Genomic DNA, 24905 nt, shown 5'->3' with positions numbered 1-24905 from the left:
TTTCTTTTAAGCCTAATCGTAAAATTAAACCCGGTTTATTATTGGAACCAGGTGTTTTGATCCGATTATCATAACCTGATTTCAGAACAACTCAAATAATATTATATAGCTACATAATTTATATAAAAAAAAAAACCTTAAAAAGGGGGAATAAATTACAATAAAAATCTTTCATAAATGGGTATCATAACTTAAAAAACCCTATCAATACTATTTACACACAATACTCGAATATTTCTTTCTTTTTTTATATTATTACAAAGTTCGGCCTGCAGTGCCTAATTTCCCAACATTTTAAGACCTACTAAATCATGGAAACAAACAAAATGTTTGTGATAATCCAACTCTAGATTTCCCCAACTCCACTACAGGCATGAATCGCACCAGTTTCTGAGATAGAGCATATTTATCACAAAGTGATTTGCTTCAGTAGCTGTACATACCTGAAGGAGCTTGAAGCAATGCTACAGTCATCCAGGTTCGGATGCACAAATTCTCAACACCTGACTATTATTTGTGTCAATAAACTAAAAAAGAATTTCAACAATTGGCGAACTGGAAATATTTTATCCCCGACCTGGTTCAAACTTCAAACACCACATAGAAAACTGCTCACAAAGTCCAATTTAGCTGCATATATCTTCAGAACACCGAACTCCAAATGGCCACAGAAAAAGTAAATTGTAGTCTACTTTCTACCTTCTCTGACTATCCTGAACAGCATCTATCAGGATTTACATAACATGACAAGCTTGGTAGTTACATATTGTTGGCATACTGCCTGTCAAGATTCCACAGCCTATCCGAGGCGTACTTAACCAATTCACAAAATCAAGTTGAAACCCAACGTACAACTCAACTTTACATCACATACACTGTAGATAGTTGCAGGATCAAGGACTAGGGCAAGATATTACCATAACTAGTGTGTTCAGTGTTCAGCCTTCAGCATTAAGCAGCCTTTACTAGATCTGGCCTTAGTTAACATGTAGATAAATATACGTCGTATGGTCTTCAAATGCACCCTGAATTGTCATTTCCCTAATCTTCCCTCACCACAGCACTGTAGGCGGAAATGCATACAGCCAATTAGAACATATGAAACTGACAGTTGAGGATTATTTAAAATCAGTCTTAACATTCAAATAAAATCAACAATATGCTAGCAAAACTTTCATACTGTACATTTGACGGCACAGAACAGCTAATTTATCATCATTCTTACACAAAGGCCTAGAGAGCAATCTGGTCTTATCAAGTTAAACACGAGGTTGAAGTTATGCACATAAACGAAGTGGAAATAGCAAAGGCTTTAGAGGAAAAAAAGAGGCCATAAATTCCATTGCCTCAATGAGTCCTTAGATAGATCCAAAATAAAGACTTTTGCTTTTAATTTTCAATATTTGGAGTACATACTTTAGATACAAATAGATCAAATCTTATAAATTTTCTCTATTTTCCTTTTCATTATTGGTCCTTCCCCACCATAGATACAAAGGCTGCTGAGGTCATTGATGACATCTATGTACAGCACGGGAATCAAACAAGCTTCAAGTATTGGTATTTCATAATAACCGATGTTTATACTACAGGGAACCAACATTCTGAGCGAGCAAAATATAAATCTTCATTTAGCAGCAAATTTTGCAGGCCTCCAGAAATGCACATTAGATGTATCACAAGAAAGCACAACATGAAATCACCAGAATTCACAGACTCTTACAGATATTTCAGAAATCCTTGACCAAAATCATAGCTAAAACATATTTTTGCATATTTAGTCATGATACCAGGATGCCACCATTAATAGCATTTGGATAGAGGTCCAACTTAATAGAAACTGATCTATGAGCTGATAAATTACCATTTTCATCATTTGGCAGAAGAAATGCGCTGCAATGATGAAAACAAACTACTAGAAGATCTGATTTTGTTTCCTTGTCCATGGCCAGAATTAGCAGCGTCAGGGGGCGCTGTTGATTTCTGACCATTTCTTTTTGAGGTGCCAGCAGGTGCAAATGAAGATGAGGGTGTGTGAGGGTCAAAAATCTGCCAATAAACATAAAAAATTAACTAATGCACAAATGCTACAATGCAATCCAAAATTTAAAAGCAAGGAAAATATTTCCTAATTAGCACAAATCAAGGATAGAGAATTGTATCCATAAATATCTACACAGGTAAGAGTTTGATGAAGAAGAGTAGCTAACATAAATTTTCCTTCTTATTTTGAAAGGCTACACTTACATTTTTATCAATAGTAGTATCAGAAATCAAGTTCTTTCCTGTTGCTGGTTTAAATTGCATGCGAACACCTTGACCTGGAGCATTGTTTGATCTAATGATGTCAGTAGAATAAGTAGCATTGAAGCCTCCTGGCATTTAAACAATAACAGCTTAATGTTATTTCCAAACAAAACAAAAATTATGAATAGCAGAATTAGAGATCTTGCTAAAGATAGTGATCATGATGGTTTTGCATCTCAGCCCTATCACCTTTTCTGTATGATACAACCAAATGGCCACCATAAAGATTTCTATATAAATTATTCATATTATCTATAAATTTCACATATTTACAGATATGTGCATCAACAGCATACAAGTAAACATTCTAGTCTCCCAATATTAAAGGCAACTGGGCATCTTGTCTCTACCTTAAGCCTCTGCCCCACACACACCAAAATAAAGGTGAAACCATAAGAGATGGGATATTAAAAATCTAGAAACCAGTTTCAGACAAGGAAATGCAGTCTCAGTCACTGCCATTTTGTTCTTTAAATCCTCTTTTTAACCAAAGTAATCTTATGGATATATAAATTCAGTCTCAGTCCCAGAAAGCAAAACAATCAAAATGGTACATTAGGCATTAGACTAGAGCCATTGACTAGCGGCTTTCCCTTTAATGATAAAGTACATGTTTAAAGGACCAGCATTCTGAGAAAGGATTATATGGATTTTTATAACAAAATTGCTGTAGTAACCACAGTACAAGAAGAAAGAATAAAAATTGGTAGATTTTACCGTTAAATTGTAATGTCCAAGATGTAAAATATGTAAAGAAATTTTAGAAACTAGTTTTTCAATATAATTTTCAGAAAGGAAAATAGACCATATCATTTAAATTTTTTCTTTTCAGGAAAGAAAACAAATGCATACTGTTCACAGACCAAACAGACAAGAAAAAAGAAAGTGACCCCAAGATTAAAGTTCTTCCGACCATGATGTATGAATTTAGTTACTAAAGACACCATACTCCTCAAATTAGGACTTAGGATGTCCTGCTTAACTTATTACAGGTCTTCTAGGATTCTTTGTCCAATAGATAAAGTCCTCAAAACACCATTCAGTCATTTGAGCACAAAGCACATCAGCAGGAGCTAACCTTGATGATTATCCACATCAACTGGTAATGGGCGACTGCTGCTACCTCCAGGAATTGGCTGTAGGGGAAATATAAACTTATCAGAAAGAACCAGTATTTATTATGAATGATGCAAGTACATTCTAAATGCAAAGACAAATAATTTTTGTTACAAGTTTTAAGGAAAAGGAGCAAGATACTAACAGACAACTGATGCTGAGATCTGCTTTTCTGGGCCTGCTGGTACTTGATGATCGTCCAGTCAAATATGTAGTCAAACTCATAACCTACCACAAAAAAGAACTGAAAATTACTTTGCAGCAAATTATGTACAAAACTTTTCATCTATGTCATGTCGTCATCATTACAAGGTCAACATCCTGATACTTGTCCAACAAGCCAATTGTCATAGGCCTTTTCATTGGTTAAGCCTTATGCTTTGAAACAATGAGCCCTTGCTGAACATAGAAGACATAAGAGTATAGCACATGTCAACTGCAGAAAAGTAATGGCCAACAAGCAACACAAGCATTTGAAAATTTCAAGCAAGGAAATGTCAACGTATATGCTAAGAAAATCAGACTGCTTTTACAGAAACAAATGGTGGAATGCATACAACAGTACCTTCACGAGCAAATAAATCACGGAACAGACGCTTCAAGAATCCATAATCAGGTCGTTGATCAAATGTCAAGGAATGACAATAATGAAAGTATGATGCAAACTCCACGGGATGAGACTTACATAGGACCTTGATCAAAAGGAGTCAGAGGAAACAGAAGCCATGTTAATCAAATAATACTTGAACCACAATATAGAACTAAAAGATATATAAATGCAAACACACCTCAATAGGAGTGGACACCTTCTTCTCACATATTTTATCATATTTCTGCTTCTTTGTTGCAGCTTTCAAACCTTGCCATGGAAGGCTATATCATGGAACATTTTGGTAGGTTTAATATACAGAAAATAAATCAATTCATAAAATCACTGAAAATAGGTCACCTACCTTCCTCTAAGAAAATATAAAAGTACGTATCCAAGTGACTCCAAATCATCCCGCCGGCTTTGCTCTAAAACAGAAATTTTACAAGTCAATATCTAAGTAAATGAAAAAAATGCTTTGTTCATCTTATAAATGACCGAGAAAAATTACCTATTCCAAGATGTGTGTTGCAACTTGCATAACGTGCTGTTCCCGTTAAATTCTTGTTTTCTCTGTGGGAAGAAAAATTCTTTTATGTCAGTAACAGCAATTCATTATTGACATATTACATAACTGGCACAGAATGCATCTAGCAATCCAAAGAAACAAAAAGGTAAGAAATAACAGACTAAACGAGAAAACTACCTATAAGGAATGTGGCGATTAGTTATGGAGTCTCGGTATCTTTTAGCAAGCCCAAAATCAATTATATAAACCTGATTTGCTTTGCGACCAAGTCCCATGAGGAAGTTATCAGGCTTTATATCTCTATGGAGAAATCCCTTTGAGTGAACATACTCAATTCTTGTAATCTAAAAACATTCAACGAAAGTAACAATTTATATAATCAATCCAAAAAAGATAAAATAAAAAACAAAATGTCACGGATTTTAGTTCACCATTTGATCAGCCAACATTAAGACAGTTTTCAGCGAAAACTTCCTGCCACAGTACACAAAAAGATCTTCCAGACTCGGTCCAAGCAAATCGAGAACAAGTACATTTTCTTCCCCATCAACACCTGACCATTTTATGCTTGGAATTCCACCTATACGTAAATTAGAAACAAAGCAACTCAGTATTTCACAGTTGTTTAAAATTCCATAAATTAAATAAATGAATTCATTGAAGTTGTAGTAAGGCATTTACTTCCTCCTTGAAGAATATTGTACAATTTGGCTTCGTACAGCAGCTGCGGATGCTTTGTTCTACTGTTCTCCTGTAAGAGCCAAATTGAAATTAATAATATAATTTTAAAAAATTTAAAACAGGCGATTTTCAATTCTATCTCACATATCTACACTAAGAAGCATAAACGTCAACCAGATCAATATTCATGAACCTAAAACAAGTAAAAAGACACTTACGATCTTAACAGCGACGATCTCAAAAGTATCGATATGCGTAGCTGCCGAAACGAAATCAAAATCATAAAAAAATCACTTTTTAACGTATACATAATAATTATGAAAAAAAGGAGTAAAAATAGAGGATAAGACGAACCGAGATAAATTTCACCGAAGGATCCACTGCCGATCTTACGGCCGAGCTTGAATTTGCCACCGATTATTCGTTCCATGCTTCAATTAGATAGACGAAGAGTCCGATCAACGAGATTCAGATCATTAAAGCCAGAACAAGAGCTTAGAAGGATTTTGAGAAAGACTTTTTTATGGTTTCTTTTTTCTTTTATGTTTCTCTTGTGAAAAACCGAAACCAAAAACAGGAGAAACCTCAAAACAAACAACAGAGAGGAACTGCGTGGATTTTGAGAACGATGAAGAACGGATAAACAGAAATTTTACAAATATTTTAAAAGGGTAATTTGGGGATTTAGGGTAGGTGAGAAGGAAGCACGTTGACCTGTTGACTAGAGTGATGGGATTTTAAAACAAACCAACAAATAAATAAGGGGGTAGGTAGGTAATTTAGGGTTTTGTGATTGTAGGCGGATATGATTGGGATTTGGTCGGCTTTGTAAGGGTATTAGGGTAAATTAACGGGTCTGCTACCAATTATTTTGGGCCTAGTTAGGGAATAAAAATAATGTTGACGGCTAAATCTTGGAGACCATCGACATCAATACAAACGAGTAACGACACAGCCGGTACCGTACACCACCAGCCTTCCTCTTAAGGATCCTTTGAATTTTCACAGTTGCAATTTTTATGAAAAAAATATGGTTGTTTAAAGGAAAACAGAGTTTAAGGTATGATGGACTTGTTCTATTTTCTATTAAATTTTAAATATTCTAGTCTTTCTATGAATCCAAAATCATCTTGAGCTTTAAGGATTCTCTTTTTTTTCTCTCTTCAGGTCCTTCTACTTTTCTCTCTCGTTTTACATTCCTAAAGGAGGTCTTATGTCGCCGGCGGAAGGTAATGTCCTATTTCTCCATGGGTTGTCTCGGCCTCTCCTATTCATCATCTTTGACGGCCAATGAAGCTCTGCCTTGGATGACTCGATTTTTTTGCCTTTCTTTTCGTTTCTTTTTATGTATCCCTCTTGCATACTGAAGCCCCGCTCGTTCATGGTTAGACGTCAGCATCTCTCCAGCCTCCCACTAGTCCCAAGCTTTGATTGTCATTAGTGCCATTGCATCAGGCTCTGCCCGGGTGGCTGTCATGGTCGATGTCTAGAGGGTGATGTTCTGACCTTGACTCTTGCTTCGTTGATGCTCTCTCAATGCCATGGCGAATCCGATGTCTCTTTCTGAGTTTCACGTTTTAGATGGCCTCTTTGAGAGGCTTGACTTTCATTCATGTCAGATGCAGAAAATAATCACCTGAATTTTGCTCCCCGTGACGTAGGGCCCATTTGGATACACAAGGCGTTTATCTACTGATAGCATAAAAAAACGTTGAAAATGTATTGCATTGGAAGTAAACGTCGGAGCCTTTGGTAGGGTTGTTAGTGTTTATGGTGTTTTGTGTTTTGGGTTTTGGGTGATGATTGGGCCTTTTCTAATATATTTTTAGAGTTCAGCCCATTTGTTTAAAGTGGGCTTGTTTGGGTAGAAAAGTGGAGAATAAAAAAATATGAAAGTTGTAAAGAAAATAAAATTTGAATATACTTGATAAGAAAAAAAAAGTTAAAGGAAAGAAAATGAGAAAGAGATGTAAACTAACTTAAAATTATGTATTTTTAAATTTTTTATTTTTCAACTTTATTAAAAATAATAGATAGCAATAAAATTTATATCTTTTATTTATTTTATTTTCTATCCTTTTCAATTATTCATTTTCTGATTTTTTTCCTAGTGAAATTTACTACATGTATGCTTTGATTTAATATAAATCATATTAAAATATTTAGATCAAATTTTAAATATATATTATAAATAATAGAAATTATTTGGACCAATTATAAAACACTACATGCCAATTGAAATCGGTTTGGCCAACACTACAACAACTACCATTAAATTAGATTTTCATTGAATCGCTCGTAAGTATTAAAACAACCAGAAATAAGTAGTTAAATCAATTAAAAACCACCTAAAAGGGTTTTATATAATGTTTTGGGTTATTATATTATTTTTTATTTGTTTGGCACAATTTTAGGGCATCTTTGGTTGGAGTGAAATAGGACTGTAATAGAATAGATATATAATGGAATAGAGTTGAAATAATAATGCAATTGTTTGGTTTAATGGAACGGAATAGAACTGTAATAGTATTCTTGTATTTGGTTGAATAGAATAGATGTTGTAATAGCATAAAGAAATAGGCTTAAATGACCAAAATACCCTAAGCAGATTTTGTTAGATAAATGATTATTGTTATTGTTATTAAATTTTAGTAAGACTATTATTAAATTATATTTAATAATAAATAATTTAATCATATTTTAACATAATTATTATTAAATATAATTTAATAAAAATCATAATATATATAATATTAGGAAAACAATATATAACCTACTTTATTATTTTCACTGCAATGCATATTTAATATGCTAAAATATTATTAGCGACACAAATAATTTTAGTGAATTGATTATCAGTGCAAGAATCCACAAACATAAATTAAGTCTAAATTGTGTAAATAATTCTCATTTGTTTTAATTTCTTACGATGGTTCTAGTTGTCAACCTAGCCAAACATACATTCAAATAACAAGTTTATTCTTTTTATGACGAACATATTCTGTGAGTAGATGGTTTTTTCATTTGTCTGCTGCAATTGAAATATATAAATGATGTATGATATTTCAAATATATAAGAATAAATTTGTTATAAATGCATATTTGTATATGATAATAGGAAAAGTTATTTCCAATTGAATGACTAAAACCAATTTATTCAAACAAAATGACCTTTTGAGTATCTCTTTATCTATGGATTCAAACCAAATGATAATAAAGATTTTACAATGAGAATGTACTTAGAACAAGACTATGAACATGAGAAGAAAAGAATTCAATAAATAGCAATACTAAAAAGTACCCAATAACCCTTTTTTTTTTCCCTTTTTTCTTCTTGTTTTTTGCTTTTGTTCCAGCATTATCAAAAACTTACTTACACAAGAATGAAGAAATGGAGCTGTACAAACAATCTGCAGGCTTGCGACATGCCCAAAATGTCAACATCAGTGGGTGAAGAAACAGGTATTCTAGGCATGAGTTTTATTCCAAAAAATCTGATCTATTCTCGAGAAGGTAAAGAGTAGAAATTTCTGAAATTTTATGTGTTAAACATGAGAATCAAATTGAGTTGAACAAGTGTAGGGAAAACAAATTGAGTACTAAAATAGAGTCCTATGACAAAACCAAATGACTGATACATTTACATTCGACATGAAAAATGAATCTTACCTTGAAAACACAACACAAAGGAAAAAAATCAAATTCTGGAGAGAGTTCAAGTCTCAAACCAAGTGATCAAATCTGATGAAAATAATAATAAGAAACTTATTAATCAAATCCAAAAACATTTCTGTAAGGTTGACAAATGATCCAAAAAACAGAAAGAGCGAATCAAATAAAGTCAAGATTTAAGTACGAGAGTCAATGCACCTTTCTACCGATCATTCAGATAGATGGGGGTAAACTAATGAGTTCAGATATTAATGAACTCTATAGAAGAGTTATCTATCGAAATAATACTCTTACCGATCTATTAACAATAAGTAGATCTATGCCAGGGGAATTAGTAATGTGTCAGGAAAAATTAGTACAAGAAGCCGTGGATACACTTCTTGATAATGGAATCCGCGGACAACCAATGAGGGACGGTCATAATAAGGTTTACAAGTCGTTTTCAGATGTAATTGAAGGCAAAGAGGGAAGATTTCGCGAGACTTCGCTTGGCAAACAAGTCAATTATTCGAGACGTTCTATCATTGTTGTTGGCCCCTCACTTTCATTACATTGCTGTGGATTGCCTCGCGAAATAGCAATAGAGCTTTTCCAGACATTTGTAATTCGCGGTCTAATTAGACAACATCTTGCTCCGAACATAGGAGTTACTAAGAGTAAAATTCGGGAAAAAGGGCCGATTGTATGGGAAATACTGTAAGAAGTTATGCGAGGACATCCTGTATTGCTGAATAGAGTGCCTACTCTGCATAGATTAGGTATACAGGCATTTCAACCTATTTTAGTGGAAGGACGTGCTATTTGTTTACATCCATTAGTTTGTAAGGGATTCAATGGAGACTTTGATGGGGATCAAATGGCAGTTCATGTACCTTTTATCTTTAGACGCGCAAGCGGAGGCTTGTTTACTTATGTTTTCTCATATGAATCTCTTGTCTCCAACTATTGGGGATCCCATTTCCGTACCGACTCAAGATATGCTTATTGGGCTCTATGTATTAATGAGTGGGAATCGTCGAGGTATTTGTGCGAATAGGTATAATCCATAGAATCGAAAAAGCTATCAAAATGAAAGAATTGACGATAATAACTTTAAGTCTACAAGGGAGCCTTTTTTTTTTTTGTAATTCCTATGATGCGATTGGAGCTTATAGGCAGAAAAGAATCAATTTAGATAGTCCTTAGTGGCTCCGGTGGCGACTAGAGCAATGCATTATTGCTTCAAGAGAAGCTCCCATCGAAGTTCACTATGAATCTTTGGGTACCTATCATGAGATTTATGGACATTATCTAATAGTAAGAAGTTTAAAAAAAAATTCTTTGTATATACATTCGAACCACTGTCGGTCATATTTCTCTTTACTAGCTCCTTAAATGTCCTGATTTCTATTTTGCCCATAACACTGCCTACGTTCTTAAGAGATGAAGACTTCACTGCAAAATTGTAATCAATCGAAGGCATCTTTTGATCAATTTTCGATCAAAGGTTCATCAATTGAGTTGAGCTATATATATGTTGGGCTTGTCATTGTAGCTACAAAAGGATTGAAATTGCAGTAATGGTTGAAGCATAGAAAGCCTGTTATGTAGCACTGATTGTGAGTAGGGACTAGGTTCCATTTCTATACATGTTTTTGTTGTTTTACTGATGAATTAGATGGTTTATAATTGAACATTAATCTGTCAACTTATAAATCCTTGAATTTTATTCGAATTCAATTGATTAATTCATACCTTGATATGCATAATTGTTTATCTCAAAATACACAGTCCTCATCTTCAAGAATCTTCATCACCGTTCTTTGTAGTTCATTCTTTAACTCTGTTTCTTCCCCTGTTTCAACAATGACAGGATATTTAGGAACATAAAGGAACAATATTTTGACACCCAATCAAAAGAAACAAAGATGAAACCTGTTCTATTAGAAGATAATGGAAATGAAATATTGAAAACGGAGTTGTATGCAATTCTTTCAGCCATTATCTAAGATACGTACATTGAAATAATAAAATCCCAGGAAAAAGAAACCCACAAGTGCAATTATACAATAATTCCATTGAAATCAACTTTAAAAGCAGTACATCCATATACACAATAAAAAAAAAGTAACAATGAATAACATAAAATAGCAATTTCAACAGAAACTACTGAAAAATAAAAGATTCATATTAATGCAAAAGGCTTACAATTTGATAAAAGAGTATCGAACAAACTAAGAATTAGGAGATTAGATCTATAAACCAAAACCCATTATAAGAACTTGTACAGATCAAGGGGATTTGAAATTTGGGTCCGAATTAAAACTTATCGGATCTTGGATCCTGTGAGACGACCTGAAAAACGCTTCACTTCTTTTTTTCAGTGGATTAAGCAATCAGGAATTTTCAATTTTGAAGAGAAAAAGAGTTTTGGTGTGCGACGCAGGTTGGGAGGAAATGTGATTAAAAAGAAAAGGTTTAAATTAAGTGTAGAAGAGATGAAGTTGGGGAAGAAGCATGGAAAAAAAAGAGAGAAAAATATCACTCGGGGATTTAAGACGTGAGAAAGGAAGGAGAAGAGTGAGGGTAAAATGGAAACATTAGCTAATTTGTTATACAACCCATACCCTAAATCACCATTCAGTGGGAGAGCCCTGAATCGTATGATACATTTTCAGCTGAATAAGCCCGTAATGGAATATGACAGTAATAGCTTATTACAGCCAACCAAACAGTGGTTTAGTAATGGGTCCACTGCTATTACAGCCGACTAAAGAGGCTGCTATGTTTATTTGTAACCCAAATACATTGATTTTTGCCAAATACAATGAACTTTCTTGAGCTTCTGTCAACTCAAGCCATAGAGCAAGATCTAACGACCCTGGAAATACAAGGAAAAGTAAACTCACCAACTGAGAAGAGCAATTAGATCTGAGTATAAACTTGGGCAGCTCCGGGCAGACGTTACAAAACTTATAAATTATCTAACACCGCAACATTCACCAAGTATGATGACTCTCAAATTGTACGCTCATTTTAACTTTGTTTTTTTCTTTAAATTTTACCGACTTAAGTATCGGAGAGTACTTCCACAAACCAATTCCGATACTCTCTAACCTGTTTTCTGTATCATAGATAACTTGAAGCACCAATTTTATAATCTAGAACCATTTTTCGAAAAAACTGACCTCAAACAATTTTGAATCATAAATATAAGAAGGCTGAAATAATATAATAATAAATGCATAAAATATTGTCTCTTGATTTTAAATTTAATATTTTACCAATTGAATTGATTGAATAAATATCAATGATTTAATTAATTTAATTATCCATCAAAATTGATGATTTAATTTATTTCATCATTATAACATCATTAAAAATTAGAAAAAGTCATTAATAAAAATTTGCTGATAATATAAAATAATAGGCTTAAGAAAAAGAAACGGAGACAATAAGAAAATAATATCATGAAAATTAGGCTAAGGCTTGAAACGCATGAGTTAAAATATTTTTCATTTAATTTATAAATTATCTTATAAATGGATGAAAATTACTTAAAATCAATAATAATTTAAAATAAAATATTTTTCTTTTTATAAAAATACTAATTACCTTAATATTTAATTAGTAAAATGAACTCTCACCTTATGAGCATTTCTCCATTGCCGTTTTTTTAAATGCTTTGAAAATGTGATAAAAAAATATTATAAAGAAATGTGTTTATTAATTTTTAATGTTTTTCGTTATTATTAATAATTACTGTTGAAAATTACAATGTTTTGCTTCCAAACGTAAAACCAAAAATATCTAAATCATCGCGTTTAGGTTTGAGTGAAAAATTAATTTTCCACTACATATTTCTTGTGCAGAACTGTTTTCTATTCGAAATCCTTTAGGGCACGTTTGGTTCGCTGTAATGGAATAGAGACATAATGGAATAGAGGCGTAATAGCAATTCAATTGTTTGGTTGAATGTAATGGAATAGAGGCGTAATAGTATTCTTGTGTTTGGTTGAATGGAATGATGTTGTAATAGCATAAGGAAAAAAGCTAAAATGACTAGAATACCCTTAGCAGAATTTTTTTTAGGTTGATGATTATTGTTATTGTTATTAAATATTACAATAAGATTATTAATATAAATAATAAATAATTTAATCATATTTTAACATAATTATTATTAAATATAATTTAATAAAAATATATAATTTAATAAAATTCTTAATATTAGATATTCTTAATATTAAATTACTAAAATCATAATATATAATACAATAAAATATAATTTAACATAATTATTATTAAATATAATTTAATAAAATATATAATTTAATAAAATTCTTAATATTAAATATTCTTATATGAATTTACTAAAATCATAATATATAATACTATAATACTATAAAATCATAATATATTTTGTAAATTCATATGTATTTATATATCTTTATTATTTTGTGTTTTTTTCTGCTTTTTCTTGAGATTTTCTGCTTATTTTGTATTTTATTTTTGGGAATTTTATATATTTTTCTGATTTTTAATAGTTTTAGACTTTGGAAAGATTTACTGTATTTTTATTTTTCACCTACTTTCGAATAGAAGAAATCACATGGAACAACTAAACAAATTCTTTAAAAAGAATTTATTCCCTTTTTTTTATGTATATTTGTTCTTGGTGGCTAAATTCTATTCCAACTGTTCACAAGTTTTTTCATGCCTCACTCAGTTTCTTTGTACAACAGCAATACATAAGACAAATGCATTTAGAAGCAAAATTTATACTAAAAGTAGAATTTGGATGCTATAGAATAGATGCCAAAAGATTTACAATTGTAGGTTTTTCACTTCACTTGAATCAAAACACTTGCAAGCAATCGATTTTGAACTTTGCGAAAAGCTCACCAATCTCACAAATAATTTACAAAGTAATGGAACGGCATAAAAACACACACACACACATCTTGTCGTCTCAGTATTTGCGGTCCGGAATGGCCAACAAATCGAGCAAATCTGAACCAAAAACCTTTCTCATTCTTTGGTGGTCTTGCCTTGGTATCCCTCTTGGCAACGAGATCACCATGAACTCAACAATGACCTAATGTAGAAAGAAGTTGAATGAGTTAGTAGCTCATAAGAAACCAAATTGGAAAGGTCCCAGCAAGTTAAATTTGTAGCCAGATTAGCATTACCTGATCACCGAAATTGATTACTTCTCTTGGTGGAACTTCCAAGGGAGTCTCATCAGCTCGGAAAACTCTCAATTTTGACAATAATCTATGTAATATTAAGAAAACAAAATCAAGGATTAGCATTCATACTGGGTGACTAATTGAGCTACACTAGCATGCTGCTTGACTAATCTACAAAAGGCATTTACAGTTAAATTCAAGGTCGTTTCTTTCTCCTGCAAAGACAATATAAACATCACTGAAAAACAATATGGTACATAAAAGAGTGCCAGGAATTAAAATATAGATGAGAAAGAAACTTTTCGAATTCGATGATCGAACTCTTCCTGAATCTCTTGAAGTCCACTTCCAATTCATGTTTATCTCTGTTGTTACAAGAAGAAATAAAAGTAGAGTTGCTCAAAAGAAATGTCTCATCCATACATAGAGAAAAAGAAAGGGAGGCAGAGAAAATAAGGCACTTCGCCATAGTTTTTAAGTTTAGAAATGTATTACAAATAAATGGAAACAAGCAAACATAAAATCAAATCTAGTCACTTAAATTACAATAAAACAGACGGGAATTATGAGTATAATCATATGACTAGATATTGCAAAATGACAAAAATAAAAGTATGGTACAATAAGCAAAAGTTGAAACCTAATTTTAAACATCAAATATTTTGTCTCATATCCAACACATTAGCACAACGGATTAACAAAAGGCATTAGCTTTCCATTTTGCACTGTCGCACATTTTCCATAGAGGGAAAAAATAATAGGGGGAAATTTCAGAACTTGATTGTAACTAAAAAGCATTCCAACATTTGTTATCCCCGTTACATATGAAGAATATAGAACATGGCATAGCTACATTTTCACTCTTTCCAAATTATACAATCAAACAATACATACACACACAGACATGCATCAAATTCTAACCGTATACAACTTGACAGTTTCACATCTCGAATAGTTCATGAGTTTCAACCAAAGGATTACGAAGTTGCGATAAAAGACGGTGATTGTTTTTTATTGCTTCTAACTACATTATGGTCTCAAAGAAAATGCAAACCTCAAATGGAGGGGAAAACAAGTGCAAGTGACCATAAATAGCTATGCATTTCAATGCATTTCAATGCTCAATTAGAAAACCAACAATAAAAAGTCCATGTTTGACTGAAATTGAGAACCACGCCATATAAGGATATCTGCACAATCAGAAACAAATTGCCAAGATAATGAGAAATTTCTTAAGAGGGCCATTCAAATATTTCATTTCAAGAATGAATGTTCACCATTTTAAATGCAACAAAGGAATACCGAATATTTTAAACACAAACTTGGGCTCACAAGTGAAACAACATCATAAGTTTAGGTTTTAGGTGGCTTGTTGCTTAGCGGGTGAAGCACCAAAAGAGGCATCAATGTGGATCACAATATTTTAGAATTACTTTCTTCTAACCGAAAAAAAGGTCTTTCTACCGATAAATCACACAAAATCCTCAATATCACCAAAGAACATTCTACATTAAGATCATCTTACCCACATTCCCGTTGAATTCTCCTTCACAATACACACCAAAAGCTTCAAGAATTACTGCTAAAAGAGCAGTCAATATCTTGATTATCATTTGTTAAGGAAGCTTACAAATCTATTAAAAAGGAAACCAACAACAAAATAAAAAATAAGTATTTCATTTTCTTCAAGCTAAAGAGAACTTACATATTGAACAATGCCGAACTTGACAACTTGGTAAAACCATCGACCAAGTTTCCATGGTTTTAGGAAATATTTCATAGGAAATGGGTGCTTAAAAGGGAGAACAATATTAACGCCGAAAAATGAAGAGCATTAGAAAATAAAAGGGAGAAGAACAACGCAAAATGAAATAACATAATTTAGGTTGAAGATTCACCTTCTCCCTCTGGTTGATCGAGAAGCATGATCCAGGAAGACGGCTGTATCTTCTTTACCAGTTCCCAGGGACACAACAGTAAAAACTTCACCAGTTTTACCGGTGGAGAGGAACGGAAAACGTGAGATGGAGGGTGCTTTCTGATCGGTGTTCTAAGTCCAGTTGTGACGCTAAAGAGAGGTAAAAAAGAGGAGGAGAAGACGACGAGGAGAGTGGAGAAGAAAGGTAGAAGGAAGAAACCGAAGACGGTGAATTTTGGGTAAGACAGAAGCGTGAATCGGAGGGTAAAACAGGGACCAAAACTGAATCAGGACCTAAACTGAGCACAAGGAAGGGATTGGAAATCGGTGGATTTTGAGGATTACATCCGTAATGTAATAGACCCGTATTAGGCCAATACACCCAACCAAACAATGTATTGAGTGGGGCCCACGATTAGGGGTGTAATGGCTATGCCAATACACCCAACCAAACATGGTGTTATGCTGATATTTTTTTTTCATTCTTTTATGCTGAATTTTTAATTAATTTCTTTTTGCAATTATTTCGTTGATTTTTAAAGTTTGCATTTGAATTAAAAAAGGATAAACTATTAAAATAGTTAATTTTGTTTACTTCAGGTTACATTTTAATAATTTATGTTTGAAATGTTACGTTTTAATCATTTACATTATTGTTTTATTATAAAATGGTCACTCTACCGTTAAGATCTGTTACCTTTTAAACGAACGTTCAATGTGACAGTTAAAAATGGTTTTAAATGACAACATTAGACTACCATTTGGGAGGTAATATATCTTAAAGGTAGAATAACTATTTCGTAACAAAATAATACTATGAATAATTAAAACAAAATTTTTCATACATAAATGACTAATTTGTAAATTGAGATAAATAAAAGTGATTATTTTGATAATTTACCTTAGCCTATTAAACACTAAAACACGTTACCAACATCGGACGCTCTCCAGCCAACAAACATTATCAATGTACAAAGGTACAACTTCAATGTGCAGTAGATATATGTTAAATCGCACAATTATATCCATGGCTTAACATTCTTTTTTTCCTTCTGTTGCTTTCACTGTCAGAAACAATGATCGGAGACGTAGAGAAAATGTTGGCGGTAGGCCTGATCTGGGGCGCCACTAACGCCGCAATGCGCCGTGGCGCACTCCTTTGGGACCGATATCTCAAGTCCACTCCAAACTCAGGCGACCCACCTCGCAAATTCGACCAAAAGCTCCTCAATTCCTTATCCAATTGGCTAACCCTCCTTTTGTTTTGGCAATATTCGATCCCTTTCTTCATCAACCTCTCCGCCTCCGCCACCTTTTTCGCTATCTTAGGCCAGGCTCCGATTTCGCTCGCCGTCCCCGTCACCAACGCGACCACGTTTGCTGCCACCGCCGTTTTTGGAATCCTATTGGGTGAGGAGACCCGGATCGGTCATGCTCTGTTGGGTACGGGTTTTATTGTTTTGGGTGTTTCGCTTTGTATCACGTGATCTGCATGTGCTTTTCCTTTAGGCCTGTTCTGTTATTGCATTTGGTTGAACACTAGAAGTCATTATTTATTTTACCTTTCCTTTTTGAAGCAAAATCTAGAGCTCAAATATTCATTTGGATGCTAAAGCAAATGAGAATACTGAAAATTAAATTATAAATGTACATGGATACAATGTTGCTTTCATGTGCAATAATCCTATTGAGAATAGTTTTATTCAATCTTCTTTCCTGTGTAAAAATTATTGATGAATGGAATAGAACACAATGAACCGCACAAAACTTACTCAATCAAAATAGTAGGGAAAAAAGCAAACAGAATTTTTGGGATGCATCAAAATTCTTGTTGGGTTTATGTAGTAGGAAAAGAAATGGAATTCAAGAACTTTTCAGTCCTTTTAGAATGTAGATGAGGGTCTCTTCATATTGATTGATTGCTGATGATGAGTTAGAACTGCTGTTTAAAACATTCAGGAGGAATCTGTCCATTGAATCTTTTAGTATCTTTGCAGTAGTCATAGATCATGAAGTTTTGTCTGACCCAATTCAATTGACCCATTTGGCTACTGCTCAACTGACTGAAACTAGGGGAAGTCCACCAGTTAGCTGGGGATTTGGTGGCACATTGATTGATACTCACTGGCCCATCCCACTTGCAAGCTCTTGCCCTGAACCTGTGGAATCGGGCAATGAAAGGTGAACTGTTCCAGTCAATCTTGACTAGCCCACCTCTTGTTGCCCAATTGTCCGCATTCCATAAACTGGCATGTACCCTCATGCCCTGCTTGTTCGGAAAGGCAATGCCGTCCTTCTCATAGTTTCTGAAAACACGGATTGGCAGGTTGTCGATGTACCACCTGAAACGATCAAGTATTTTTTCTTAGTTTCATGAGAACAGTGAAATGCCTTGAGACTTGTAATTGCACATTTTGATTGCCTTGGAATTCACTGATAAATTGACAACAGACGAAAAATAGCCTGCATTTGCTATATGCTTGAGCTATATTTATAATGAATATATTTGGAGAAAAGACACATGATATTCTAGCATAACTGAAGGGGAGCTAACTTACACAACTTCAGTGGGATTCCAGTGTATGGTGTAGTTGTGGAAATCGGCAGTCTGGTCAAACCACAGGTAGAATTGCTGTTCCCTGCTTCCATTTCCTTGGGTATAGATGTTTGTGTGAACAATATATGGTTGTCCAGAAACATTACCTAAGAACTCGAAGTTGATCTCGTCATGCTCGTCTCCTGTAGAGGTTACCTGTGCATATTTCAGAATGAAAATATCACTGTTATATTCTTCATTATTTAATTTTCCTCTGTTCTTTCTAGTTCCTATGTAGTGCTTTAAAGAACTATAGTTAAGGTTAATTAGATTTACATTTGGTCATTGATACAGATAAATTTTAAGATATTATGTTGCAATTAAGTTGCTTTTCATATGTATTTCAAGAATCAAGTTTTGATTCTGTTGAATGTGGTTTGTCCAGAAAATTTGTTTTTGACTTGTGTTGACAGGACGAAAGGCCACTGAATATGAAGCTTTGCCAACGACAATCAAAGGTGATGTTTGTTAGAAATGTTAGCTTTACACACTATTGCACTTACATAGTAGGCTGTGACTGTTCCAGCTGAGTTTCCAGGTACCAACTTGATTAGCATTTCAATGCTTCCAAATAAGAATGACCTTTTCGATTTAACATCAGAACCTGAAAAAATATGCAGCATTATAATGTCGAAGGATTAAATAATGTGTTTTGAATTTAATATTTGTGTCTTTGCATTAGCCAAACGAGTCATTTAATCAAGCGCTTATCGCAAGGTTACCTGAAGTTTGATCCAACACAAGTTGGAGGTCTTCACCATTGCCTGCAAAACTTGAATGATGGGCACCCCAGTTTATGTACATGCTCTTGGGAAAATTTGCTTCAACAAAACTCTGATCAACTACTACTGCAATGATGAAAAGAGCCAAAAGCAAAGCTTTTAAGCTAGGCATTTTTGATTGCATTGAAGAAGCTGGCTCGGGTATTTGTTAGTCAATGCCGTTGAAAAGGGATGATTTTCTTCATTGTTCTGGACGGCTTTATATAAAGCAAGTTCCAGCAAATGTGCCTTACTCAGACTGAACCTTGTGTTATAATTTTTTTTAAAAGAAAAATAAAATAAAACTTGAAATATGTTGAACTGAACTAATTGAGCCTAGCTGGTACGCGGAGAGGAAGAGAAATGAAAGGTCGTGCATGAGACTAACTCCAATAGTGGAATAACGAAGGGCTATAACAGCTAGCAACGGGTTGCGTTAGGCTTACAGACCAAACCGCCACAGTTAGACGTGCATGCTTATAGTCGAACTTAATTTTTCATTTTCGCTGTTGGAAAGACGCAGCAGCTTCTGCCTACTCGTTCCTTCAAAAAATACTAAAGTGCCGGAATGATAATGGATGATATTTGTAGATATTTTGATTAGATATTTATAGATTCGGACATAATACAAATTTAGAGTGGACGTGGATATTATCTCTGTTTTATTTTTTAAAATTTTTATTTGGATAATACTTTTATACAACTTTAGTAAATTTTTATTAGTGCACATAATAAAATAATTCAAATTTTGTAGCAAATTTACGAATTTAGATTCGGGTTTTACAAAAATTATAGATATCATACTCTGTCATCCTCATGTAGGTTTGATAATCAAATTTTGTGAAAGTTTTACTAATACAAATATAGTACATTCACAAGCACAAATGTATGTTTAACCAACTATAGTGTAGAATCACTCAATACAAAGTACAACAGACCAACTATAATCTAAAATCACTCAATACAAAGTACAATGGGTGAATAACCAACAAGCACCGGACAAAATCTACGCATGATCTATGCACAATGTAAGATTGAAGAGCCACACATGCCCAATTGCATATGATAGAACTCAAACTTGGGTACTCAAAACCTCAAGTCTCAACTTTTGCCAACAATAACAGGGCTTCATTGGTAGATTTGATAATCAAATTTTAATATATAACTAATTTTTTTAGAAGAAATATATGTTAATTATTTACCTATAGTAACTATGAAATGATAATACAAATTTCTTTTACAAGGAAAAGTGTTTCTCATCCTTACAAAAAAAAAGTCCGTGGGCAGCAAAATCACCATAGGGCTTAGATCAAAGCAAGCAACAATATTGTTTATTTTCTTGTTACGGGGTAGAGAATCATAGTAGAGGCCTGTGTAGTTGCAAATATTAGATCCAACCTCAACTTGTTTACGAGCCTGTAAAGATAGGAATGAATGATCAATTTTAGCATCCAAATTTCACCATCACATATCGTACCCAACTATAATATTGTAACCATATTATATGTCTTTGTGTAAATTTGAAACATTTGTAATAACTTTTAGATGTCATTATTCTATATATTATATAAAACCGGCTCTTAAAATAGCCTTTAGGAGGTAAAAGGGCATTTTAGATAACATAAAAAGTATTAAGAGTATTTTAGGTTTTATAAAAAATAATAGGGATAATTTAAACATTAAAACTAAAATAAGGACAATTCAAATGTTTTGTCAAAAGTTTATTTATTTATAATTTTAAATTATTTTTCATTAAATATGTATTTATATGCTATAGGTATATTAAATTGAAAATATTTTACTTTTATTATTATCTAGATACGTGTATATATATATAATATAAAATAGTTTTTATTAAATATTATTTATTTATTGAAATAATATAGTGATTTAATAAATGTAATTAACAAATAAGTTATAATTATTTGTTTTAAATTTGATTTATACAAAGCATTTCTTATTCCTCTTAATCCTTTAGGTTTAATAAGCTAAAACAATATTGGCAGTCTCTCCTCGTATATTTACAAATGATTAATTTATAATTAATAATACTTAATTTAATTGAGAAATTATTAGATATGTGATATTTAACAGTAAAATGCTCTCTCCTAAAAATATAAAAATTCTCTCCAACTTTTCAACTTCCTAATTGTTAAATATAAATGTTAACTTTTAATCTTTATAACTTTTCTTATCATTAATTTTAAAATTTTAAGTTACATTTGGAAATTGTTGATTACCTTCCTTTATTTGTTATTATATTTTAGAAAACTTTTGAATTCATGAATTTTTTAATAAATCGACTAAGACAAATGCACCTATCAATTAATAGTATAGTTATTGTGAGCACAAATATCGTTCTCTCAAGGACTACAATTACTAATAATTATCACATTTCTATTATTTAACCGAATAATTAAAAGGATTAATTAAAACTACAATTTAACAAACTAAATTAACTATGAATGCGTAAAAAAAACACGAAAATTATAAAATATCAACCGATTGGCTAAACAATATCTAGGTAAGAATCCGCCTAGAACCCATCTAAAATTCTCAATCCAATTTATGCAATTTACTTCCTTAGTTTTTTTGATCCGTAGATATCCCTAACTTATGCTAATATCTCTTTCGAGCATAAAAACAACTAACTCTAGGTTGAAATTTCTTTCTAATTAAAATCCCTATTGTCGCATTAATTCATTCTATGGATTCCCCTATTAGATTTGACTCTAATCTGATAGATTTATGTCGTTCTATTTCTAGGATGGCATGCAACTCTATTCGACTACGCAAGATCTAATCACAAGCAGGGTCTATTCAACCTCAAACTTGTGCACATCAAACATGGATTAAAACCTTATAAATAATAACCCAAGAACAATTCAAAGTTCATAGTCGAAAATAAAGAAACTAAGATTTTATTGCATAAAACTGGAAATCAAATATTAATAGAATTTATCTTAGGGCTTATCTCCCCTAGGCATTTAGAAATTAGTTCATACTTGCAAGAAGAAACACCAAAAATACAATATAACCAATAAAATAAAAGAAATCTATGATAACTTCCTCGAAAATTGGGTTGGGATCTTCAATCTTGATAGAGAATTATTTCAAAATCAATTTCAAAGGTGTTCTTTTGGGTAATTTTCATGCTAAACTAAAACGACTGTGTTTCTCTCTTTTTATTTCCTTATATATGCCTTCTTAAAGTGCCAAAAGCCTAAAAGTTAGAAATCCTTGTTAGTGTCGTACACAAACACAATGAGTTACACGCCTTGGCCACATGACTGTATGGCTCATACGGCTGTGTGGAACACTGTTGATCGTGTATAGCTTCCAAATTGCTCTAATGTTCTGATTTTCACTAATTTTTCACTTCTATTGTCCCTAAGTGCTCTATAAAGCTTCAAAATATGAATTTAAAGGATAAGGAGTATATAATTTACAATTAACACCATTTAATCACCCGAAACTGCACTTAAAATGGGGCTAAAACATGTTACTTTTGACACCTATCAAATATCCCCACACTTAAGTATTTGCTTGTCCTCAAGCAAAGTTCTCAATTCACATGCAAATCAACTCTCCTTCACCCATCACTTTCACTGATCATGTTTAAGAAAATTTATAGATAGTTATGCATTAAAGATTTAAACTAAAATGACAATAGAAAGCATAGACAATCCAAGCAAAAATTTTAATGTCAAAACATAGGAATCTCCCTTACCTTAATAGTTACTTGAAATTTAAACTCAACAAGGTTGAACATCCTCACTAAGATTCATTCAAAGTATTCAAAGTGTTTAAGGTTAAGTAATATGCACTCAATAGTCAAAAGAGGAATGTCATTACCATAAACTTGCTTAAAAATCAAATCTCCACTACTACAAATATAAGATGATACAAAGAGCAAGAGGTCTTTACGAGGGCTGTAATGGGGCTTAGGTTAAATGTATGGAAAGGTATAAAACATGAGTATAGTCGAGAGTTGAAATGATGAGTTACCAAACCAAAAAAGTAAGATACTGAATCCAAAAACAATTAAAGACAAACAAAGAATTGAAGTGAGCTTTTATACAAGATATGATAATGATGATATCAGCTCCACAAATAAGATGATGAGGTTTATAAAATTGATATTAACCTCTCAAATAAAAAAAATAAGTAAATTTTTCTATATTTTCATACAAAAAATTTAGCAATACAAATGATTGAACATAGTTAGGTAACTTACCAAATCTAATCTCGACTAAAGGGAAGCAATAAAAAGTTAATTCACAAAATTAATGGGGTTTAAGGGTTAAAGTGAGTAGTTGATAAACAAATAAAAAGGAATTAGGCTCGATGGGGTTTACTAGTGGGCAATTGAAATGAGTAGGCTATTTAAAGGTTAAGTGGGTTAAATCCTAAGTGCCTCTATCATCTCAATATATCAAATCATTAATGTGGTCTTGATATGTATAACGAAAGTAAGTTCTAGAATGACAAATCTAGTTGACACACTCAAAACCAAAAATAAAATGAGCATGAAAGGATGGATGCTCTTCGAGCTCAAAAGCTCACAAAAAATTATGATTTTGATGTCAAAACTTGTAAACTTATAATTCAAGACAATTATTAAATTCATGGAGAAGATCTAAGATAATTTTTTTTGAAAACAACTTATCAAGCTTGACTCTTTTATGTATTAAAGTATAAATAAAAAAATGCATAAAAAATCTAAAAACTATCAAAAAACAAGATAAAAACAAAACTCTGGGTTTATAAAAGATAATTCGCATGTAAAAATTAATATGAGTGCGTAAGAAAACATGCAAGCAACAATTCAGGGATTGATTCGAATGAAAGCGTGCATTCTTCCCCACACTTAAGATGTGCATTGTCCATAATGTACAACAAGATGAAATATAAAAAATAGCATAATTTAATTAAGCAAGAAAGGAATTGAAACAGCTTTAAATCAGGGTGATTGTGTAGAAAAAGTGACTGGAGTGATTTGAGATCCGACATTAAGTACAATTATCCGTGCGCTATAAGAAGGAGATAGAAGAAAATAAAAATAAAGATTACAATAAAATTAACAGACAAAAGGAAATGCATTAAAAATAATAATAAAGTTGATTAAAATAAGAAAATAAGAAAAATAAAATAACTAAAATGACAATATCAAAGATCGACATCATGTGGAATATTAGGACCAAGAGGTGTAGGAAAAACAGTGGGATCGGGTGTAGAGATATGAAAGTGCTGACATAACTGTTGTATATAAGCCTCGATGTGATCTTGCTATCGCTAGAGCTGGCTGATTTTTTCTGAATGTTGCTGCTAAGTATGGTAGATATTAGCGAGGGTGACAGTAGGTACAACAGTAGGAGGTTGACTAGTGGTAGGAATGGTTTATGGTGGTGGTGGAGGGTCATCGTCCAAATGCTCCTCATCCTTATTTTGCTGAGTCAACTGTAGTAACATGTATTGATCATCGAAAGCCCCAAGCCAACAGGTAACCATCCTCATATGTTTCATTATAGTCAACCCTTATGATATCATGTCCTTAACCAGACT

General features: G+C 32.6%; 3 protein-coding genes and 1 long non-coding RNA gene across 13 annotated transcripts; 1 reads left to right on the top strand and 3 right to left on the bottom strand.

Moving 5' to 3' along the window:
• Positions 1-155: 155 nt before the first annotated feature.
• Positions 156-5923, bottom strand: LOC105772859 (casein kinase 1-like protein 3). 2 transcript variants are annotated; one of them, XM_012594336.2, is made up of 14 exons: positions 5577-5923; positions 5441-5481; positions 5223-5292; positions 4973-5121; positions 4719-4885; positions 4524-4585; positions 4377-4440; positions 4212-4296; positions 3989-4115; positions 3569-3651; positions 3386-3443; positions 2248-2321; positions 1865-2049; positions 156-1063 (listed from the first exon to the last, which is right to left on the bottom strand). In XM_012594336.2, exons 1-13 carry the CDS (start codon positions 5650-5652, stop codon positions 1873-1875), a joined length of 1233 nt encoding a protein of 410 aa, XP_012449790.1. In that variant the 5' UTR covers positions 5653-5923; the 3' UTR covers positions 156-1063; positions 1865-1872. The 2 variants fall into 2 exon arrangements, with proteins under 2 accessions (XP_012449790.1, XP_012449789.1); XM_012594335.2 differs by having other exon boundaries at positions 2248-2375; positions 5577-5918.
• A 2438-nt stretch (positions 5924-8361) lies between these two features.
• Positions 8362-11949, bottom strand: LOC105774474 (uncharacterized). Of its 4 annotated transcripts, none has more exons than XR_001127378.2 (3): positions 11082-11494; positions 8892-10728; positions 8362-8752 (listed from the first exon to the last, which is right to left on the bottom strand). It is a non-coding gene; the product is annotated as an uncharacterized LOC105774474 (long non-coding RNA). The 4 variants fall into 4 exon arrangements; XR_008196594.1 differs by having other exon boundaries at positions 8362-8963; positions 10629-10728; XR_008196596.1 differs by lacking the exon at positions 11082-11494 and adding an exon at positions 11783-11949 and having other exon boundaries at positions 8362-10728.
• A 4920-nt stretch (positions 11950-16869) lies between these two features.
• Positions 16870-19666, top strand: LOC105773864 (uncharacterized). Of its 6 annotated transcripts, none has more exons than XR_001127200.2 (4): positions 16870-16960; positions 17055-17426; positions 18993-19117; positions 19297-19666. XR_001127200.2 is itself a non-coding variant. In XM_012596033.2 (4 exons), exons 1-4 carry the CDS (start codon positions 16951-16953, stop codon positions 19276-19278), a joined length of 444 nt encoding a protein of 147 aa, XP_012451487.1. In that variant the 5' UTR covers positions 16870-16950; the 3' UTR covers positions 19279-19666. The 6 variants fall into 6 exon arrangements, 3 of the variants coding, with proteins under 3 accessions (XP_012451487.1, XP_012451488.1, XP_012451489.1); XR_001127199.2 differs by having other exon boundaries at positions 19262-19666; XR_008196615.1 differs by adding an exon at positions 18057-18606 and having other exon boundaries at positions 18993-19666.
• LOC105773862 (probable xyloglucan endotransglucosylase/hydrolase protein 26) lies at positions 17837-19485 on the bottom strand. Its single transcript, XM_012596028.2, has 4 exons — positions 19302-19485; positions 19083-19183; positions 18542-18735; positions 17837-18325 (listed from the first exon to the last, which is right to left on the bottom strand). The coding sequence occupies exons 1-4, from the start codon at positions 19483-19485 to the stop codon at positions 17917-17919; spliced, it is 888 nt and encodes a 295-aa protein (XP_012451482.1). The 3' UTR covers positions 17837-17916.
• Positions 19667-24905: the final 5239 nt, after the last annotated feature.

The sequence above is a fragment of the Gossypium raimondii genome, chromosome 6, assembly GCF_025698545.1.
Source record: "Gossypium raimondii isolate GPD5lz chromosome 6, ASM2569854v1, whole genome shotgun sequence".
Lineage (NCBI taxonomy): Eukaryota > Viridiplantae > Streptophyta > Magnoliopsida > Malvales > Malvaceae > Gossypium > Gossypium raimondii.
The sequence above is the reverse complement of the archived record's forward strand: the minus strand, read 5'-3'. Positions and strand labels throughout refer to the sequence as shown.